Source organism: Ursus americanus, chromosome 3 (assembly GCF_024610735.1).
Source record: "Ursus americanus isolate L20-20 chromosome 3, mUrsAme1.1.p, whole genome shotgun sequence".
NCBI lineage: Eukaryota > Metazoa > Chordata > Mammalia > Carnivora > Ursidae > Ursus > Ursus americanus.
In genome coordinates, this window is record NC_142129.1 from 74,088,367 (window position 1) to 74,107,393 (window position 19,027).

A 19,027-nucleotide genomic window follows, 5' to 3' on the forward strand; every position below is an offset into this window, starting at 1 on the left:
TTGAGTCGGTGGATCTCCTATATTGCTCTCATGTGAAAGGAAAAAAAGTCATTTTTTGTCTTTTAGAAGTAAATGCTAATTCATTCAATAAAATTAAATCTTCATAATGCTATTTGTTTATTCTCAGTAGTATTTCTTGCTCTATTTTCTTGTTATCTTTTTGGAGAAAGAATAGTTTCAAATCATATATATCCAGAGTTAAATAATTAATATTGTAATTGGTTCAGTCGCCATACCCTAAATCATGTCTGCTGAAGCTAGCTTCCTAAGAACTGAAGTCCTTCCAGATCTGTAGGAACGGATGTGTACGTGTAGACAAAGGATGGAGATGGCAGCATTAAAATACGTTAGCTCTAGTTGCCCATCCTAATCCCCGCACTGTCATGGTTCTAATTCCCTTGTGGCTCATATGATATGAACTCTGATCTTGCAGATTCAGTTCTGATGTTTTCTCTACTGACACATTTTCAAAATGTTTTACAGGTGGTCGTAGCGTGCCAGATCATTACCCCAACCCTGAACTTAAGTTCTCTATTTTCCTTGCTCTTCCTTTAGTCTGTAGTTTGAGTCACATGGTTGCAAATCATTTAAAAGACAAGAAACACTGAGCTTTGCTAGTCTCTTGAGGCCATATTTTAAATAGCTTTCTCTTCTTTTTGAGCTGCAATATTCAAGATTTTGGTAATATAGGAATTGCTGGTAAACAGAAGATGTGGGGACTGTTACAGCCTATAAAAGCACTTTACTTTGTGAAATCATGGTGTAACAAGGAAACCTTATGCCTCTGGAAAACTTTATGACAACTTAAGAAATATGGAGAATAAAACCAGTTGCCTCAAGAGAAAAAAATTCTTATCCTCACTCCTTGGAAGATACTAAAATCAGAAATATAAATGCAAAAGTAACTGATGTCTCAAATTTGAACAATTTGAGAAATTATGATAGAATGACGAACTGTTTCTTTCAGAAGAAATGATAATTATACTTATTCCCAGAAATGTGAACTATGCATTACTAAAGACTTTATGAATAATGACTTAATTAGGTTACTTGGATATATACAGTAATATTTTTAACTAATTCAAGGATTTTACATATGTATGTATATATAATAAATATATACAGCATATATCTACAGGAACTAAAATTGTAGAACAAGTATAACAAATTAACATTATGTTTTAATCTGTTTTAGAGAAGTAATGATGCTTATTTGAAGCTTGGGTGAAAGTGTTTAGATCTGATATTGGCTTAATGTTGCAAGTCTCTTTTAATTTACAGATTAATCTGTGGCAGCCAGGTCCTTTGTGTCTTATTTGAAGTATTCTTACTAGGTTCTTAATGGTTTAATCCTTACCCTCTGGTGAATCACTTTCTAAATGTAATTAAAAGTTTTAGGTGGGTGCGTGAGTTACATTTTTCTCCTACTAGATTATAAATTGCTTGAATGACCATGTCTTTTACGTTTATTTTCCTTTCTGTGCCTAGCATGATGCTTTGCACATAGTACTCACTAATTAAGTGCTTTTAAAACGTATTGGATTAATTTTCATATATAATATGATGGTTCATCATGGCATTTACAGTTACCAATCTAATAACTGTGATGAAAGAAGTCTATTTTAAATCCTACATAACAAGATGTTGGCAGGATAAGGGAAGAAGGAAAAGAAGAAACCATTCAAAGACTTACTCTGTAATCACTTGACGTCACGTAAAATATAGGGAGGAAGGCCAGCCAGATGATGCATGTGGTGTACATGGTAAAACCAATGAACTTGGCTTCGTTGAAATTTTCTGGGCACTTCCGAGTTTTGAAGGCGTACACAGTGCATAAGATCACCAGGACCACATCGTAGGTCAGGGAGATCAACATGCTGGAATCTCTGACATTGCATTTTAAGATGACTGTTTCTCGCTTCTCCGGGAGGGTGTACCGCCGGGTGCCCGGAGCCTCCAGGATCAGCCACACGGACACCACCAGGATTTGCACCAGTATCAGACCCAGGCAGATGAAAACCTGAGAACTCGGGCTGATGAATTTGGGCCTCTGAGCGCCATTCTTTACCCCATCAAAGATGCGGGCGATGCAGTTTGTCTTGGTCAGCAGGGCCGAGTAACATACTGCGAAGGAGGTCCCCAGCCCTAGTCGGCGCAGAGCACAGATGACTGGTGATGGCCTCGCGATGAAGAAGAACGTCATGCAGTAGGACAGACCGACCCCAAACAACAGGATGTAGCAGAGCTCCCGGCCTGACGCTTTGACCAGGGGTGTGTTGTTGTGCTTGATAAAAACAGTCACAACTATGCAGGTACACAGGAAGCCCAGGCAGGCGATGGTCACTGGCCCAATGGCCCAGGCGTCTTCCCACTTGATATAGTCCTCGGGGAGGTTAAAGCAGCCAGACAGGTCTGCCGTGGGCCACTGCCCGAGGCCGCAGTCCATGCAGGTAAACTCGTCAGCCAGGTATTCATAGGGCTCACAGGGGATACAGATCCAGCAGCAGACATCCCCTGGTTGCATGTTCTTCATCTCATTGGGAGCACAGGGGTCACTGCACTGGGAAGTGGGGACTGAGTTCCGGGACCAGTGGATGGAGTCAACGTCCAGTGATAAGGTTTCTGCCCAGTGACCAACCTTCAAGTAGGAGTACTTGCCACCCACGTACTGGAAATTGAACACGTTGTATCGTCCCATTCCGTCTCCGAAAGTGTCAAACTTGACAATGCTATCCACACCTTTATTTGGGTTGAATGGAGCTGTGACATGTAAAGTGAAAGGAAAAAAAAGAACAGTGTTTAAGTATCTGAGGTGAGATCAATTACTTTATGTCCTAGTCCTAGCAAAACTGAGAAAAATAGCAAATAGGGATTCCAAGGCTGAAATAATTGACTACCATTGCTTTTACACATTAAAAGCTACTGGAGTACTCGTGCATTTATGAATTCATTCACTTAACATTTCCAAGCACCTCCTGTGAGCCAAGTGCTCGGGGAAATCATGAGCACAGTGCGGCGCCTGCCTTCGGAGGAGCTGCTTATGTAACAGGGAACTGGCAAACGTGGTCCCAGTCTCTGTGGTGTGCAAATACTCATTCCCTCAAAGAGTTCACAATGGGAACCGGGCAAAACTTTGTGTTTCATCCTTATGAACGTATTTATGGTGTATAGACACCAAAATGTTCAATGTTTTCATGAAAATATAAGATTAATAGGAAGAATTTTTCTCTTTCAAAATGAAGAAAAAGAATTTCATTGCAATTGTACGGTATGCTGCTTTTTTTAACCACTTTTTAAAACAAGTATAATTGATGTACAATGTTATATTAGCTTCTGGTGTACAACATAATGGTTCAGCAATTCTTTACGGTACTCGGTGCTCACAGCGATAATTATAGTCATCATCTGTCACCATACAATGTTATTATAGTATTATTGACTATGTTTCCTATGCTGTACTTTATACCTCCATGAATGAGTCACTTTATAATGGAAGTTTATACTTCTTAATCCCATTCTGTACCTTTAATCCCCATCCCCTCCCTCACCTCCCATCTGCAAACACCATTTTGTTCTCCGTATTTAAGAGTCTGGTTTTTGCTTTTTTAAAAACTTTTTTGTGTTTTAGATTCTATATACAAGTGGAATCATATGGTATTTGTCTTTTTCTGACTTATTTCATGTAGCATAATACCTTTGAGGTCATCAATGTTGTCACAAATGGCAAAATCTCATTTATTTATTTATTTATTTATTTATTTATTTATTTATTTATTCGTGGCTGAGAAATATTCCATTGGGATATACATGGTAAAACCAATGAACCCCAATACCCCACATCTTTCTTATCCATTCATCTATCAATGCACACTTAGGTGGCTGCCATATCTTCGCTACTGTGAATAAATAATGCTGCGGTAAACATAGGGGTTCATACATCTTTTCAAATTAGTGTTTTTGTTTTCTCTGGGTAAATACCCAAGTAGTGGAATAACTGGATCATATAGTATTTCTATTTGTAATTTTTTAAGGAACCTCCATAATGTTTTCTACAGTGGCCGCATATGGTATGCTTTTAAACAGTTCAGATGATTCAAAAGGGAAAAAATGGAAACCTACCCGTGCTCTATGTAGAATGCTCCTATTCGCATAAACACATGTGACCTAGATATCTTAGAGGCACCAACAGTACGTGGAAGCCAGATGACAGTGCACTGAAGTTTGTTCCTGACTGTACAGTGTCAGAAACCCCCTCTCTGTCTCACAGCTTGCTGCGAGGCTTCAGGAGGACCAGCTCTCTGAGCATCTATGTTTCCTGTCTTCCAGCTGTTTGTCCACCATGTTTCTCTTGCCAATGACTGCTGCCACTCTGATCACCCATTTTGATGCTACCAGCTTTCTTTTGTGTGCCTACTATTTCACACTGTCTGTTTTTATGCTTTCATTGGATGCAGAAGAAGAATGTTGCTGATAGCTACTGATGCATAGACAGACTCTACTAGTTAGGATAGGCTTGCCTGTGTCGGTAAGTAGACCCCAAATCGTTCAATAGCTCAACACAGTGGAAGTTTACTTCTCCCTCATGAGGCCATTTAAGGGCTGGGCTGGTGGGTGTCTCTCCTCCACATGGTGATTTGGGAACCCAGGTTCCTTTCATCTTGAGGCTGTGCCGATTTGCGGGGTCTCCTCCTCATCAGTATCCCTCCAGTGGAAGGAGAGAATGTGAAGCAGGTGTCCCCGCTTAAAAGGGTAAACCTAGAAGTGACACATGTTTCCATTCACATCGCGTTCAGTAGAAATCAGTTCCGGAGCCACACCCAATGTCAAGAGGGGCCAAGAAATGTAGCTTAGCTAATGTGCCCAGCTACAAACCTGCCGCAGGAGGAGAAAATGGAATTTGGAGGACACTGTGTTCTTACTCGGCAGGGATTTTCTGTCTTTGTTGCCTTCTCCCTGAACTCCATTCCACCTTCTCTGGGGCTCACGTTGTTCCAGCCAGTAGGGAAACATCTTACCCTTCTGGGTGAGATGCTTTATGAAGGAGAAGGGTCCCTCATTGAGTTACTCGGGTCCTTGGTGAAAGAAAGCTTCACGATTTACCAAGTAGCCCTCTCCTGCTTAGGGCTCATAGGTGCCCCTGAAGGCCTGCATTGGGTGGTTTCCCGTAATGTTTCAGACCACATATGAAGTCTGTTAGCAAGTGTGGTCCAATATGCCAAATTTATCCCTCATTTATGATTTTTCTCTTAATGATTTTGTTACCTCACTTGCAATTCAACTGTTTTTCTGGGTTTTGGTCTTTTATTTTTTTCCACTTCAACTTTACTAACTAACCTTTACCTAACTTTCTGCCACATTCCACGACCCCATCACATACGTTGGTTGTGTCCGTATTCTAGTTGTGAAGTGGCTTTGAGCTCATAGTGAGGCAGAGGGCTGTGGTAGATGAGGGCAGTTTGGGATGGTTTATATGTGATTCTCATCTCTATCTTTTAATAGTTAGCTAAATTAACCTTTCTGACTCCGTTCCTTAATCTGCAAATTATAAATGAAAATTACAAATAAAGTAATATAAAAATATAAAACGATCATTGTCCACTTATATGTAGCACTTGCAGATATGAAACTGTGTGATAATTAACTCTACGGTATTTGTTTTTTCTCTTGATCTCTTTCCACAGGGGTACGATCTATTCGCCATTGATACAGCTTTCAACTATGCTTTAATATCTGTCAGGACAAGTAAAAATAGGAGTTGAAAAACTTATTACTATATTTTTAGGAGTAGGACTCAGTATCAGAATTCTTATGTTATATAAAACTAACCTTGTTTAGTCGTGCTTATAAAAATGCACTAAATTTTTAGGGACTCCTTTTGTATGTTACTCCACTCATGTTACAAATCAGTGAAATATTGAATATTTTAACACAATTTACATCAAGTATAACAACCACAGATGTGTTATTAATTTGTTTACTCTCAACTATGCAATCACTCTCCACCAGTGTTCATTTGATGTTAGATTATTCTGTAAAAGATTCATAAAGAAATATATTTTACATTCTTAATTTAAATTCTTCATTATTTTCACAAATATAAGTTTTTAAAAATAATATATTTGGCAGATGATAAAAATGACTGCTTTGTGTGTTCTGAGCTGGAAAGTGTTACTGATAAGACTGTTGGCCTGTGAGCTAACAGTATAAACACTAGAGATAGAAAACATTGCTTTTACAAATCTTTTCTGGAAATGATCTAATATCATCAACTGGATATTGGGGGAGACTGTTTGCCTAGTTGAGGTTAACAGAATTAATAACACATCTGAAGTTCTTGCATTTGGTGTAAAATGTGTTAAAATATTCAAGGTTTCACTTATTTTTGATATATGAAAGGAGTCTCTAAAATTTTTAATGATTTGTTAAGCATAGAATAAAGAAACTGAGTTTGATGTTAACTTAGGAATTCTGATAGTGATTCCTACTCCTGAGACTGTAGTAACAACAGTTCAATTCCCATGTTTTTTCTCACTTGTTGGAAAATGTTGACTGTTAATACATTTTTAAAAATCATAAATAAGGACTTTAGCTCCTGCTTTTACAGAATGTTATTATTTTCATGAGGCTATTTTAAAGCAGATGGGTGGAATATATTAAGATTTTCATCAGTTTTTTCCTCCCTACCTTTTTATTTTGAAAAATTACAAACCTACCGAAATGATAAAAAAAAAGTACAATGGACACCACAGAATTGGGATCACCTAGAGTTAACTAATTGTTAATATTTTGTCATATCTGTTTTATCTGTCTCTATTTCTTTTTTGCTAATATATTTGCTATTAAAATTATTAAAAAATGAAATACCTATACTGGAGTATCTGTAGAGCAAGAGTTGGCAAGCTATAGCCCATGGGCTACATTCTGCCTCTTACCTATTTTGTAAATAAAGTTTTATTAGAACATGCCCATGCTCATTTGTTAGCATATTTTCTATGGCTGCTTACCTACCACACCCGTAGAGATGAATAGTTGCTCTAGAGATTGGATGGTCCCCAAATATTTACTATATGATGCATTTCATCAAAACCACATTAACTTTTACTCCATAAAGTTGACACATTTTACATCAAAATATATAGAGCAAAAGGAACCCATACACAGCAATTTGGTAGTAAAGTTAAATGCTTGTGTATCTGTTACCTGGAAATCACATCCTTATACATATACCCTAGAGAAATTCTTGCACATGTGTACCAGAAACATGTAGATGAATGGTATTAGGACAGTGCAAAGGGAAACACAAGTAGAAACAATTTCAATTTCCAAAAAATTTCCAAAAAATATTTCGTGTATTATTCACAATATCATACTGTTGTGAAATAAAACTAACAACAGCTATGGGAAAGAAGATGGATGTATGTTAGAAACAACATTGTGTGAGAAGACTTTATGATTCTACTTTTATAAACTTCTGAGATGAACTAAACTAAACATACCATTTGGGGATACATATGGAAATGATGAACTTTTAAGAAAAAGCAAATGAATGATAAAGACAAGATTCAGGATAATGAGTATCAGGTGAGAAGGAGGGGTATAGAAGGATGGGCCCAGGAAGAGTGCAGAGGTGGTTATCATTTTGTTATATTCTGTTTCTTGTTCAGATGAAGTGTTTCTGTGAATGATTATTTTATTGTTTCACTTCATAAATTGAACTAAGTGTATTCTTTGTATGATTTAGCATTTCAAAATAAAAATATTTAAAAATTAAAATGTGAGAATATGCTCTTCCAGGCACAATAAGATGTATTAATCTTGTCACTCAAGGGGACAAATGTCGCAAGTGTTTATTTCTCCTGATTATCACATTTGGGGACTGAGCATGTAGTTACAATCAATTGCTCCTGTTGCTGTAATGAATTACTAGGAGATGTGCTAAGATGTATTGGAAAATATAAATAACTTATATATACAATTTATAATCAGGGAAAGAACCACTCCATTTAAATGACATCAAACAATAAAAAACTCAGGATACACTTAACAAAATATGCGAAGGTGCAATTCACTTTAGATCCATTTTGGATCTAACCTCAAGAACTGTTAGATAATAAGTTTATGTTGCTTGAAGTGATTAAGTTTGTGATAATTTGTTCCAAAGGCAGTAGAAAACTCATGCACACATTAAATCTCTTCCGCATGTGTGCACCTGTTCTGTTACTGAGGCTCTAGAGAAGCCTCGTCACGCTGCTGGTGGGCAGGGAAATTGCTGTACCTCCAGCATGGGCCACCTGACAGATTTTCCAAATTATGAATGCATGTAACTTTGGCCCAGCATCTCCAAGTTGTGGGATGTATCCTACAGACATATTTGCATAGGTGTCAAATGATGTTTTCACAATGTTATTTAGTTCAGAACTGTTTATAATTGAAGAATATTGGAAATGACCAATAATGAGAACACTGAATACTACATAGCTATGAAAAGAAATGACTCGTTCTGTGTGCCACGCGTTATGGAGCTATAACAAATTTTTAAATGACACTGTTAGAAGTGAGAAAAGGCAGTACACATTCTATAACATTGAATGTGCTATCTTTTATGCAGATGGAAAAAATAGAAGAATCTCTTTTTTTTTATTATGTGCATAAAGGAACTCTGGAAGGATACTCAAGAAAGTGGTTACCGATGGGCAAGAAATCGGAAAAGAGCAGATGTATGACAAAGATGAGAGGGAAATTTTTATTCAATTCTTTCATAGACTTTTTGCATTTTGAGGCAGGTGAATGTGTTACCTATTTAAAATATAATAAAAAAAGGAAAACAGAAATCGACAACCAGTTTTACGCTTGAGTAAACTTCTAACCTGAGTGACTGAGACAAGCAGAACAAAGAAATTTCAAGTCCACGGAGGCAGCACAAGGAGCAAGAGCAAAGGCTTTAAAGCACGAATGTGCTCCGAGAGACAAGAGAAGATGCCACATCTATGAGTTCGGTGCAGTATCTTCTTAAAAAGGAACAATCAGAGAACAAGCATGAGCTTCTGGAAATGAAACAGCAGAACTGGAAATTCAATATTAGGATGAAAAGGTGTATTTGAGAAAACTCAAAGTTTGACAAAAATGCTGAGAAGGAAAGCAGAAAGAACAGGAAAACTAGAGAATGCTCTGTGGAATTTCAACATTCGATCAACAAGATTTCCAGAAAGAGAGAGAAAATAGAAGGGAGGACATTATCAAAAGAGTCAAAGTGAATAACTATGGAGAACGGACGTGGCTGGAAAAAGACAGAAGCAAGAGACAGTTGTTCTTTCTCATAAGCTAGTTGAATTCATGTAAAAATTATGTGCATGTGGGGTTTTTTTTGATAAAAATAAACTATGAAGTTAAAAAAGCATGAATAATTGAACAAGGTCAGGCACAACAGCTTGCAAAGTAACTTACAGAAATGATCTTGCAAATATTGTAACAAGTTCTTGATAAGAGGGTGGTGAACAAATAGTGTTTTTGGTGAAATTTTGTTGTTTTTAAAAAATATTTAATTTATTTGACAGAGAGAGAGGGAGAACAAGCAGGGGGAGCAGCAGAGGGAGATGGAGAAGCAGGTTCTCTGCTGTGCAGGGAGCCCAATGCAGGGCTCGATCCCAGAACCCTGGGATCATGACCTGAGCTGAAGGCAGACGCTTAACCGACTGAGCCACCAAGGCGCCCTGAAATTTTGTTTTTTAATACTGATTTACCTGGCACTAAATTTGTTTTGCTAAATATGCAGCAAAGTATGGTCTAGTGTCTGGATCATTTGAATACATAAAATACACAAAAGTACTTCAAATAAATGCATTATGAATTCTAAACAAAGATCCATTGTCAGCGAAGTGTTAGCTTGGAATGAAGAGTTGCTGTGTCTATACTCCAGTGACAAAGCCTGAAAGGAGAAGCTAGAAGAAAACAATGAACCATGTCTGTCAAATGTTCCACGGGAGAGAATAGTCCTGTTTCTGAGCTTGTTCCAAACATGCCCGGCCTGGGTATTGTGGGGCGCAGGGAGGAACACCAGGCTCTTTCTCAGGTGCTGCTGGAGTCACTTCAATGACAGAGCCCCTGGAAGCTCTAGGGCATTGATCTCATTGCCTTCCTGACGCATTTAGAGTTGCCTCTAAGTCAAATGGCTCACCTGGGAAATAAAGTCCAGTGAACTAGAATCGTGGAGATCAATTGCATGGTTCTTTGGCGTGAGGAGACTCTGGGGAGTTGCCTATTTCTAAAGTTGAATCTCACCAAGGGAGCAAACATCATTAGAAATCCATTTGTTGTTGCAATAGCATGAAAGAACCCAAATGAGAGGAGGGAAAAGGAACTGGGAGGATGGCAGAATTCTTCTGCGGAAAAATTTATAACCTCCAAAATCTAATTTCAAGCCCTTTCCCTATCTAGCTCCTCAAAATCAGGTCCCAACTTTTCAGAAGGAGCCTGACGTGGCCTGAAGTCGGGAGGATGACTTCTCAGTTCAGCTCATTATCCAATTAGTTTTGACCCCAGTTTTTAATGGATTTATTTGAGAAGTTTAGTGCCAACGTGACCAGCTCTCCTAAGGCCCATTTGGTAGAGATGAGGCAAGCCCGTGCCTTAAAAATATCATAGGTCAATGGCAGGAGACAATTAAATCAGTTCTTTATTTTTTCCTCTCAGACAGAAGTCCAATTAAGGTAAGACAATAATGTAGCTCTTAACAGGCTTTCAGTAATGAGAATATTACTGCCACGGCCTGGGTTCACATTCATAAATACTAATGAAGATTGCAAAAGCTACTAACGGCAACATGGCTCCAATTTACAACATTTTCCAGCCAGGCAATCACTGAGCTTTCAGTGAACTAAGTTGATGAATTGGAATAAAGACATAAATGAAAAGACAAAAATGGCATCTCCCTTGAAAGACCTTGTTAGAGGTCAAGAGGTAAAGAAATCAAAACCTTTGGCTAGAACAAACATTCGTTTACAAACATCGTGCAGCAGGCAGATAGGAAATAGAAAATACTGAGAATGAATTCTTGGTACCAGTAATTAATTTACCTACCGATTATAACAAAATTGCCGATGCATTTCTCATGGTTATTTATCGACAGAACCTAGCTGCTGGGGCAAAGCACCATCTAGATGTCTAAGGTGGTCAGTCTCACATAGGAATAATGCTTAGTAAGTACCCATAGTCCACAGTGAAAGTGAGTGTTCGAGAAAAGCTGAAAGAACATCATTTTTTGGGGGTGGGATGGTATTATGACTTTTGAAAAGGACTCTCTTAAGTTCTCCTGGAAAGTTAGTACAGCTAATGCTTCTAAAGCTTTATTACATATTATCCTGGCTTCCCTGACTCTCTTCTATGTATTACTGCTGAAGTTCTCAGCCTTCAAGACAGCTCAGGAAGGACCAATATACTCAGACTAAGAATGAAGAGTGGGGAGGGAAGGCACAACGAGTGGAAACTAGTGAGATGCCAGTCCCTTTCTCTCCCAATTCAGAGACCAGGCTCAGGATCAGCCTTGGCTGACTTGGTTACTTCAGCTGGACGTCTCAGGGTGGCCACCGAATCTTTGGTTAGGGATCCTCTTTGATGCGAGCTAGTGCTATTACCCCATTGTTTTCTACCCCCCTCCCCATGCCCACCCTCCCTGTTACATAATCTGCTGTTCTCACAGACCCTATGATGAAGGTTTAGGCTTTCTTAAACTTTTAAATGGACTGTATATATAGAAAAAATTGCAAAAATAAGTGAATTAGTACAATGTGAACATATGCATGTACTATCACGGCTGTTAAGAAATAGAGCATTGCCGGTCCCCTCGTTCCTATTTTTCTCCCCATAGGGAGCCACCATACCTTTTAGTACAGGAACTAGTTTTGTCTGATGTTAAACTTTATACTAATGCCATCATCAAGTATATATTGTTTTGTAACATTTTTGCTCAAAATTAAGTTTGGTGAGATTCATTCAAGTAGTGGCGAGAAGCTACAGTATTTTATTATATGGAGGTGCTACAATTTCCTTAGCCACGCTTCTGTGGATGGGCATTTCTTTTTTTCTTTTCACTACATCTTTAGCTTATATAAATAATGCTGTGTCTTTAACTGGGTTGTCCCAGAAGCAAACCCCAAGACTAGATATGAGTTCAAATAGTTGATGTGGGAGTTTGCAGGGGAGTAGAGAAGTGAGGTTTAGACAGAAAACAAATCTGACGGAGAGTGCATCGCTGAGTGCCTGTGGGTCTCTTTCTCACTGGGGTCCTCTGGGAAACAGCATCGATCGGCAGTAGAGACCTAATACTGCAGCTTACTCACTTGGGTGGGACAACTCTCGTTTGTCCTTGGTTGATAGCGGCTCCGGGGTGGTGGCTTCATGGCACTCTCGACCTGCTCTACGTGCAGCCAGAGAGCATGCTCCTGTGGCCTGGAAAGCTCCCTGGCAGATCACAGAGGCTTCTCCCGAGAAGCCGCTGGCATACGTGAGAGTAGTGAGTGCAAAGGTGATGTGGGCGAGTCACTGAGAGCATCTCCCACGTGCGGCTGTGACTAGTTCTGTATACACGGCACTTTGGTCATATGTGTGTATGGGAACAAGTGTATTTTGTACATACATGAACACAGTGGTGCAGTGGGTGTGTGGGTACAAGTGTATATACACATGTATATGTATACAGTGGTGAAGTATATGTGTACAAGCACACTTATGTGTGTGTGTGTATGGAGTAGGATAGTGTGTGTGTATATAGGTAAACAGTAATAAAGTATAGATAGATGTTTATGTATATAGTGATGAAGTATGTGTGCAAGGACATATATGTATGGATATGTACACAGCTGTAAATTGCACGTGGGGGCACAAGTGTATTTATGTACATGCGCACAGTAGTGAAGAATGGGGGTACAAAGTACATGTGTGTATGTGTATACAGTGGTGACAAGTAGTGTACAACTGCCTGTGTATATGGATATGCATACAGTAGTGAGTGTCTGTGTACAAGGGCTTATCTGTGTGGATATAGACACAGCAGTGAAATGCGTGTGTGCGTAAACGTGCGTACATGTATGATAAGCATGAAGTAGTGGAATAGCTATGTGTGTGAGCTCCCATGGCTTCACTTCCCTGACGTCGCTCACTCTGAATCTGAGCCATGCAGGTGGCAGTGCAGTGACACCTTGAACATCGTGCCATCAGGCTACTGACTCTCGCACTGCGCTGACACAGTGTCCTGTATGTTTAGCTTTAAAGGAATCGAGAACAACAAATTAGAGAGTAGCTGTTTCGTGTCCCTCTCTTGCCTTGATCCTGAGCCCCTCTGGGCCAACAACAATGTGTCGTCCATCTCTGTCCCCCGGTCACCTGAGGCAATGCTGGGCACATAGTGGGCCTTCACTGATTGTTTCCTAAACAGATGAGTACACTTATTAGACCGAAGAGCATCATCTTAGGAACTTAAAAAACACCTCAGCGTCTGAGCCGAATCAGAGACTGATGAAACACCAGTCTTAGGGAAAAGGGCCTTTGCACCTTTATTTTCACAGTTTACTCTATCACTTGGCCACCAAGGTTAAAAGCCTTGGGTCTAGGCCGTAGGTTCCCAGTCATGGGTGATTTTGCTCCCAGAACATATTTGGCAACATCTGAGGGATTTTTGGTGGTCAGGACTCAGGGCTGGCGCTGCTGCTGCCCCAGCGGGTAGAGGTCTTGGGGAGACGGGGCTGACTAGTCTACGGTGCACAGAACACACCCCCATGACCAAAGTTATCCAGCCATTAGTGTCAACGCCACCAAGATTGAGAAATCCTCATCAAGGGTAATACATGTTTGGATTTCTAGAGATTATCTGATCATGTCTCACTTCTTCATAAATGGAAAACCCCCATGCCAGTTTGATTCTTTATGGTGTTATGATATTGAGTTTCCTATTACCTGTTTTTTTTTCTCCCTACAGACAGTTCCAGCTCACATACTCCCTTCAATTCTCCTTCAAAGTCCTCCCCTTTCCACACACGATGATAGCTGCAACGAACGTCGTCCCCACCTCTACCAAAGACCCCATTTCTCACAGATCCCCACGGTTTGCCTTTCATCCCCTTTTGAGAAACTAGTCAGCCCAGCTGGATGTCTCCTTGTGGTCAGTCCCCTCCTGGGAGAGAAGCCAGCTCTTGCACGTAGCTGGGATAGGTGCCCCGCACTCTTTTGGAGCAGACTCAAAGCACATAGAATAGGTGTTAGTGGGGAGAACTAAGTAGAGTCTCTGGGGGAATTTTCTCCAATTTAATGTGATGTCCTTAGCACAAACCAAGCACCCAAGAACCCTGGGACTTTGCAACCCTCACCAAAGGTTTTCAATTGGGGAAAAGACATTGTGAATTCTGAGGACAAATTTAATCTGTCCTCATGTTTTTTTAATGTGACTACATCAAGTAGTAGGGCATAGATTAAAAAAAGGGGGGGAAGGCTTCTCCCCAAAGTAGGATGGAAGTACAAATCCATCCGTGACTTTTAAAAAGAGAAGGCGTATGTTCCCCGTTGTTTTGGCCTGCATCACTCCTCCCTTACTATGCAACAGGTCCGCTTGCGGCAGATTTCAGTGCAATGTGATAGGGACAGAAGGTGAAACTGGCTGAGAAAATCCCATTCAGAGGAGTTCTAGGAAGTCAGTAGTGCCAACTAAAAAAAACCCCACTTGAAAAATGGGAGCAGAGCTAATATTCTGAAGAACATAGTCACAGCAAGCATGCTTAATAAAACAAACTTTCCGTTTTTAAGCAAACAACATACTACTTTATATAAAAAGCAGAATAGCAGAAATTTTATTCTTCAAGGATGAACTTTTCAAAGATAAGCCCAGCAGCTTAGCACGAGGTAACTGAAATTTTCTACGGGGGAAGCAAATTAATTTCTCTTCTCCTGCCTTATGCATGCACGGACATGCGTGTGACTCTCTGTGTGGTATCATGTGAAAAGAATAGAAGGGAAAATAAATGACTTCTCCCAGCATGCAGGTCTATTGTTGGCCTGTCATGTTTTTCCTACGCTGCTGTAGCATACACAGCCTGTCTTCTGTCTGCACAGAGAGGGGCTGCATTTTGAACTACAAGATTTCAAGTCAAGTCATCAAGCGCATCCCTACATTGTTAAAAAAAATTCCAAACTCACATCTTCCTGAAAAGGTTTCCGTTCCACTGGAAATAATTAAGGTGGCAGATTTGAAAATAGTCACATTTTTCTCTTCAATTTGTGCCATAGTTTCTATTTTGAATTATTGTAAAAATAAGGATGCTAAGGGTATCATAAACCTGGTTATTTTGTTGCTTCTTAGAAAATATTCCTAGAAAGTGATCAACCTCATCATTCTAGCTCATACAAGTCTCATTGCTATTCCTCCAATTATGTTAAATTCATAAAGTAGATAAAATTAACTGGGTGATAGGTAAACATATTTCTTTAAACATAATAATTACATAGATATAATTATATATGGGACATACTGATATAACATACAGATATATTTATAACATATATCTTAATATGTTAATTATATATTACATATACTATATAATTGTTATGCTCAAGGGATATATTAGTATTCTATCACCAAGTTAACTTTATCTATTATAAAATCTATATATAAGTTTTCTTGCTTGTGTTCCCACATTTCCCATACGGTGTTTTTACTGAAAAACCTGGGGATAAGGCATTGTTCACCTCCAGGACTTCACCCAAAGTTGTCTTGAAATCACTGGAGACAATGAGGGTGTTTTCATATCAGCATCCTAGGAGGTGTGCAATGTGAAGTAAACAAAAGAACTGTGGGGGTCTTCTACTTCCTTTTTTCCTTCCTCCTTTTCTCCAGCATACTTTCTTGTTCCCAATACCCAAGCTTCCCATGCAGCCCTAAGCAAAACCAATTCTCATCGCAGTTCTAGATTCTGTTGATGTTAAGCCTTTCAGGGATATTCATACTGAAAGAGATTATCAAAGGACAATGTGAAAGGCCACCATGGAGTGATTAGGGATAATGGAATATGCTCTCTCGGGGGAGAAAAAAGTTTGGCCAGAAGGTTTGTGCAGCTTTCCTAAAATAACACCATTTGGGGAAAGGGGAACAATTCTGTTCTTGGAGTATGTTTTAGTGTCAGCCCTAAGAAAAGGGAATTTCCCTTCTTTCCCATAGTATTTTTCTCCTCCGTGGAGAACACTGACAGTATCACCATAATTAAAAGAGACAGGCAGATGCTCTTCTGCTTCCTGTAACCTAGTGACAGAAGGGCCAAGAACACCGCCATGTTCACGCCCACCGTGCACGGCAGTCTCCAGGAGGCACAGAGGGGGTGGCACTTGCCTGGCGGTGCTGACCCTCCCCCAGGCTCTCTGGGCCACCTGCGACAGGTGGGGAGGAAGACTTGCCATTTGCTATTCATACAAATGGATATTTGGATTAGTAGGCTTGGAATCTGCTCTAATGATCCAGCCACTTGGACAGGGCTTGTAGGAAACCAGAGCCTTTTTGCCCTCTGGCTTTTGCCCAGGATTCTAGCCATAATATCAGAAAAGTCTTCTGTGAAGGGGGACAGAGGGAGGGGAGATCAGGTACTTGCTTAGTTATTAACAAAAACTGAAATTAATTTCCTCTTGGTGATCCATCATTATGTGTTTAGAACCCAGGAGAAGAAAAGGAGAAAGCAGGATTTGGCACTAAATCTGTGCTAAAGCCCTGAATTACCTGCAACCCCCACCCCCCAAAGCTAACCACCTGCTTTCCCTGTTAGTTCCTTTATTTTTTTTAAGATTTTATTTATTTATTTATTTATTTGACAGAGAGAGAGAGAGAACCAGCGAGAGAGGGAACACAAGCAGGGGAAGTGGGAGACGAAGAAGCAGGCTCATAGCGGAGGAGCCTGATGTGGGGCTCGATCCCAGAACGCCGGGATCACGCCCTGAGCCAAAGGCAGATGCTTAACGACTGTGCCACCCAGGCGCCCCTCCCTGTTAGTTCTAACTTATAATATGTCTTAAAGAAAAGGGCAGAGAGCAGTAAAGAGGGAAAGGAAAATGAATCTCAGTTGAAAAATAATCTAATGGCAGCATTCAAATATCAACTGTTTGTTTTCTTTCAAACTGGAGTTGCAGGGCGTGTGTGCCAGAGCTGCGGGAGAAAAGGCAGGAACGGAGCAGAAAAAAAGAGAGAGAGGAAAAGAGGAAACTGAGAGGATGGGAAGGGTGGTGTGTGTTCTGTCTGATCCTTCTTTGCCTGAAACTGGATGCTGATGGCTCCTTCTATCCCAATTCTGGTTCTCATGACCACTTGCACAATATGAACCCCACCTCCGGTGATGTCTAGCATATATGGAGAGCTCTATCTGAGGAGGCCAGTAGTATTCCTGCGGACTGTTGGGATAGGCTCCTGGGTGGTTTTCTGTACCCAGTCTCTCCACTTTGGTTTTCTGGTTCCTCTTAAAATGTCTTTAAGGCACCACAACCACCAGTGCCCCGTCACCCCACTGCATGAAGGCCTAAATGGCTTTCCTGTTGCATCTAGCAGAATTGACTGAATTTTTTGTTTGCTTGTTCTTTTTAGGGTAAAAATAAATGTTCAAAGAAAAAAATAAGTTCCGTGATCAAATAAACTGGATTAACAAAGCTAAACAGGTTTCATTCCTGAATGTGGTATTTAGCTCCTTGAGCATCTAATTTGTGAGTCTGTTTGAAAGTCATCCAGAAATTTGTAGGATGTGTAGCCTTTCCCTACATTTCGAACTACCAAGTTTTATTTTAATGTGGTCACTTTACTAAAGGAGCCTACCATCTTGCGTACTGGTGTGTCTTGGAACCACACCCCACAGAATCAAGCATCTGCATGAATTCCTGGGTCCTGCACCGTGCCCCCTCCCCATCCCTCTTGTGTTGTCCCTTCAGAATCCACAAGGAAACCGCACTGCCCGCCTCCTCTGGCCATATGCGCCCTGTCCTTTTCCACCTGCTTCACTCAGATTTGCTCCTCGTGCTCCCTGTGCCCCTTCCTCCCAGGAATGCCTGTGAGAATGTCCACGCTCAGTAAGGCCAGCACAAATCCTGCATCTCCTGCCCTTTGCTGCCTCCTGGCTGATAGCGTCATTCCTCTCTGGGATCCCATGTATCATGTTCCTTTTCTTTGGCGCTCACAACCTGTCTCACATAATTTTTTTTCCATATCTCTCTTCCATTTCTCTATTTTATTATCACTAAGTGAGCCCCTCAAAGGCAGAAAGCGAACTTTACTGTCTTTCACATAGGAATGGTGAGCTGCCACCTATAGGCTACGTCCAGCCTGAGAAATAGGTCTTATTTGTCCTCCACTGTATTTCCAAAATATCTGAATTTGTGTCTCTTCTTAAGACATCGAGATGAAAAATTCAGATTTACTTCTTGAAACACAGGAAGACGTGATGACCCTGGGCCTTTGTGGAGCAACAGACGTGCTGGCAGGAATCCCAGCCTGCCTGCTTCCTCCTGGCGCTGACCAGCCCGCTGATGATATACTTGCCTTTCCACCCCAGCGACCGTGTCTAATACAGAGTAGGTTCTTGAAAAACAGGTGTTTTAAGCCAAGAGTAATTACGTCACAAATCTCAAAGGACAGGGGAAAAAATCCCACTAGTTAGAAAGAAAATCACAGATTTTTAAATTTGATTTTCTTTTCAAAATGAGCAGAGGGAGAATGAATTAAGGAGGTGTGCTGGTGGAAAACACACATTCACAAGAGGTGTTTGGTTGTAAGTGAACGCTCTCTCTGGGGTCGCAGAGCCCATGTGCACATCTCCGGAAGCGTATGCGTCACCCTCACTAAGCTGCTGCTTTGCTCCGCCCGGCAGTTTCACCTGGGCTGGGCTGGGCCATGCATCACTTTTCCCTGCAGTCTAACTGACAGCTTGTGTTGGAATCTGTCTCATTGCTTACTGGTTACGTCACTGGTGCGCGTTTCAGCAACCGTAGGATTCCTGGGAGCACTGTGTGGAGAGCGCTT

The 19,027-nt window shown here is 40.5% G+C and overlaps 1 protein-coding gene across 1 annotated transcript in view; it reads right to left on the reverse strand.

Annotated features, from left to right (window-relative positions):
* GRM3 (glutamate metabotropic receptor 3) overlaps positions 1–19,027 on the reverse strand; it is a 90,308-nt gene that overhangs the window by 21,940 nt on the left and 49,341 nt on the right. Inside the window, exon 3 of the mRNA XM_045793362.2 lies at positions 1,694–2,760. Coding sequence (XP_045649318.1) covers positions 1,694–2,760 — 1,067 coding nt within the window. The remainder of the gene's footprint in view (positions 1–1,693; positions 2,761–19,027) is intronic.